This window comes from Coptis chinensis, chromosome 2, assembly GCF_015680905.1.
Source record: "Coptis chinensis isolate HL-2020 chromosome 2, ASM1568090v1, whole genome shotgun sequence".
NCBI classification, from domain to species: Eukaryota; Viridiplantae; Streptophyta; class Magnoliopsida; order Ranunculales; family Ranunculaceae; genus Coptis; species Coptis chinensis.
In genome coordinates, this window is record NC_141457.1 from 53971130 (window position 1) to 53973192 (window position 2063).

Below are 2063 nucleotides of genomic sequence, written 5' to 3' on the forward strand. Positions count from 1 at the left end.
TAGCATTGGTTCATTAAAGGATATCGATGGACTTCACATTTCGAGGTATAGACCCATTTCCGTTGCTTAGAAGTTTTAGTCATTTTATTTTTTTTTTTCTTTTTGTTCCTTGGTTTTGTTACTTAGTTTCATTATGTCTCGGGTAGTAATTATTGTTTTTGTTCAGGATAATACTCGTACCTTCTTCCCGAAGTAATAGAAGTTCGATTGTTTTTAAATTTTGCTATGTTAGTTCTCATATATTCATATATCTGCGCACCGTCTCGCTTTTGAGTCAAAATGAACGCGTTTAAAGAATGTTAAGGGTCAATTGTTATGCTCGACTAGAGTTATCAATATGTCGTTGAAGCCTCAAATATTAATGCTTATTTATTTAGTTTTGATTTTCAGATACCAATGGAAAAACTACATAAGGAGGTGGTTGGCGTGAAGCTAGATTTAAGTGCAATGAAATCGTATCTTGATGAGAGTTTTAAAGGTTTAAAGTCCCATGCCAACCAAATTGAGGATAGAGTTAAGTTGGAAATATCAGCAAAGAAATGGGAGAATGATCTTGAGATGAGACGTTTCGAAGCAACTTTAGTGGAACTAGAGAATACTCCTGCGCCAATTATTAGATATAAAGATGCTTTACCTATCACTCCTGAGCTGATGAAGGAGACAATGAAAGCAAAACGGAAGGTAAAATCATGTTATGCTAAGGATTTTATGATTAAGTAGAAACTATATTAATGAAAAGAAAAATAGTTGCATAGTGAGATGTTGTTGTACCCTTGAAACGGTGTGTGCTAGAGATTCTTTAGACAATACCCCCATTGTAACAACGAAAAAGGTGCATTCACATAATACTCATTTTACTTGTTACAAGTACGAAGATAATCATTTGTTATTGTTTTAGGTTGAGTTTGGTAAGGATATTGGTGATTGCTCCTTCTATCGCTATCTGGATTACTTCCCAGACATTCTACAACCTTTAATTTTAGATATTGATGAAGATCCAAAGGGTGACGGCAACTGTGGATTTAGGGCCTTGGCCATGGCATTGGGGTATGACGAGGAGGGCTGGGTCCAAGTACGAGTTAATCTAATTTCAGAGTTGCGTGCAAGTAAGGAAGAGTACATACGGATGTTCGGTCATGAAAACGTGACTCGTTGTGAGGGAAGTCTATTACACTTTAAGGGTGATGCTCCTGAAGAGAAATGGATGTTGCTACCTGAACATGGGTATCTTGCAGCGTCAAAGTATAGCGTTGCGATTGTGTATTTCTCAATGGCAGGTTGTCACACTTTTCTGCCGTTAAAGTCAGCATTCAATGAGAATGACTATAAAGTCATTGGTATTAGGCGTGTTCCAAACCACTTTTTAAAGTTGAATTTGGAAGCAAATTGTCCAATGCCAAATATCGCGACGTTTTGGGAAAAACATCATCGTGAAATCGCAAATGAGTGGAAATCATATTTCATGTCTCGCTTTGATGCATTTCCACTTGTCTCTTGCAGAGATTATCATTTGGGCGACCATGTGATTCTGAGTGATTCAGACTGACTTGCTAGGAGGCTCCTACATTGTGCGATATTTAAAATTTTCTTTTTTCATTCTACTTTTTGCGCATCTAACTTTATGACTTCTTTACACTTATTTTGAACTAATATGGTTTTTGTGTAAACCTGCAGGAAGACATTTCATATATTATTTAGGCGCCATCTCGTAGAAAGGATGGTTCGATCATCAATGACGTGGACAAGCATTCTCTTATTGATATTTTCAGTTAGTATTAAGAAAATGTTTTTCGTTATTGAGTAGAAGTGTATGCTTTTGTTTTCTGAATTAGACTATTGACAAACATTCTCTTGTTGATGTGGTCAGTTAGTGCAACAACATTGAATTTTCTATTTGGTTGTTATTGTGATGTACTTAAGTTAAAATTTTATTATTTCTTATGCCTAAGTTGATATCCTATCAAGTTCTAAATTGATGGTGGTCAAATAATGGTATTTGATACGAGGGAAGGATATGGTACGGACGTACGGTGCTAGTGCTCCAAGTTTGTCATAACTGTGTT

At 36.0% G+C, this 2063-nt stretch overlaps 1 protein-coding gene across 1 annotated transcript; it reads left to right on the forward strand.

Annotated features, from left to right (window-relative positions):
- The first annotated feature begins 393 nt into the window (after nucleotides 1–393).
- LOC147516610 (uncharacterized) lies at nucleotides 394–1706 on the forward strand. The gene is made up of 3 exons (XM_086594594.1): nucleotides 394–681; nucleotides 899–1277; nucleotides 1501–1706. The coding sequence occupies exons 1-3, from the start codon at nucleotides 397–399 to the stop codon at nucleotides 1524–1526; spliced, it is 690 nt and encodes a 229-aa protein (XP_086450720.1). The 5' UTR covers nucleotides 394–396; the 3' UTR covers nucleotides 1527–1706.
- Nucleotides 1707–2063: the final 357 nt, after the last annotated feature.

Coding starts and splice junctions, on each gene's coding strand:
- LOC147516610 (XM_086594594.1), top strand. CDS start 397: ATGGAAAAACTACATAAGGAGGTGGTTGGCGTGAAGCTAGATTTAAGT. Junction 682..898: donor CAATGAAAGCAAAACGGAAG/GTAAAATCATGT, acceptor TTATTGTTTTAG/GTTGAGTTTGGTAAGGATAT. Junction 1,278..1,500: donor TGTGTATTTCTCAATGGCAG/GTTGTCACACTT, acceptor TGTCTCTTGCAG/AGATTATCATTTGGGCGACC.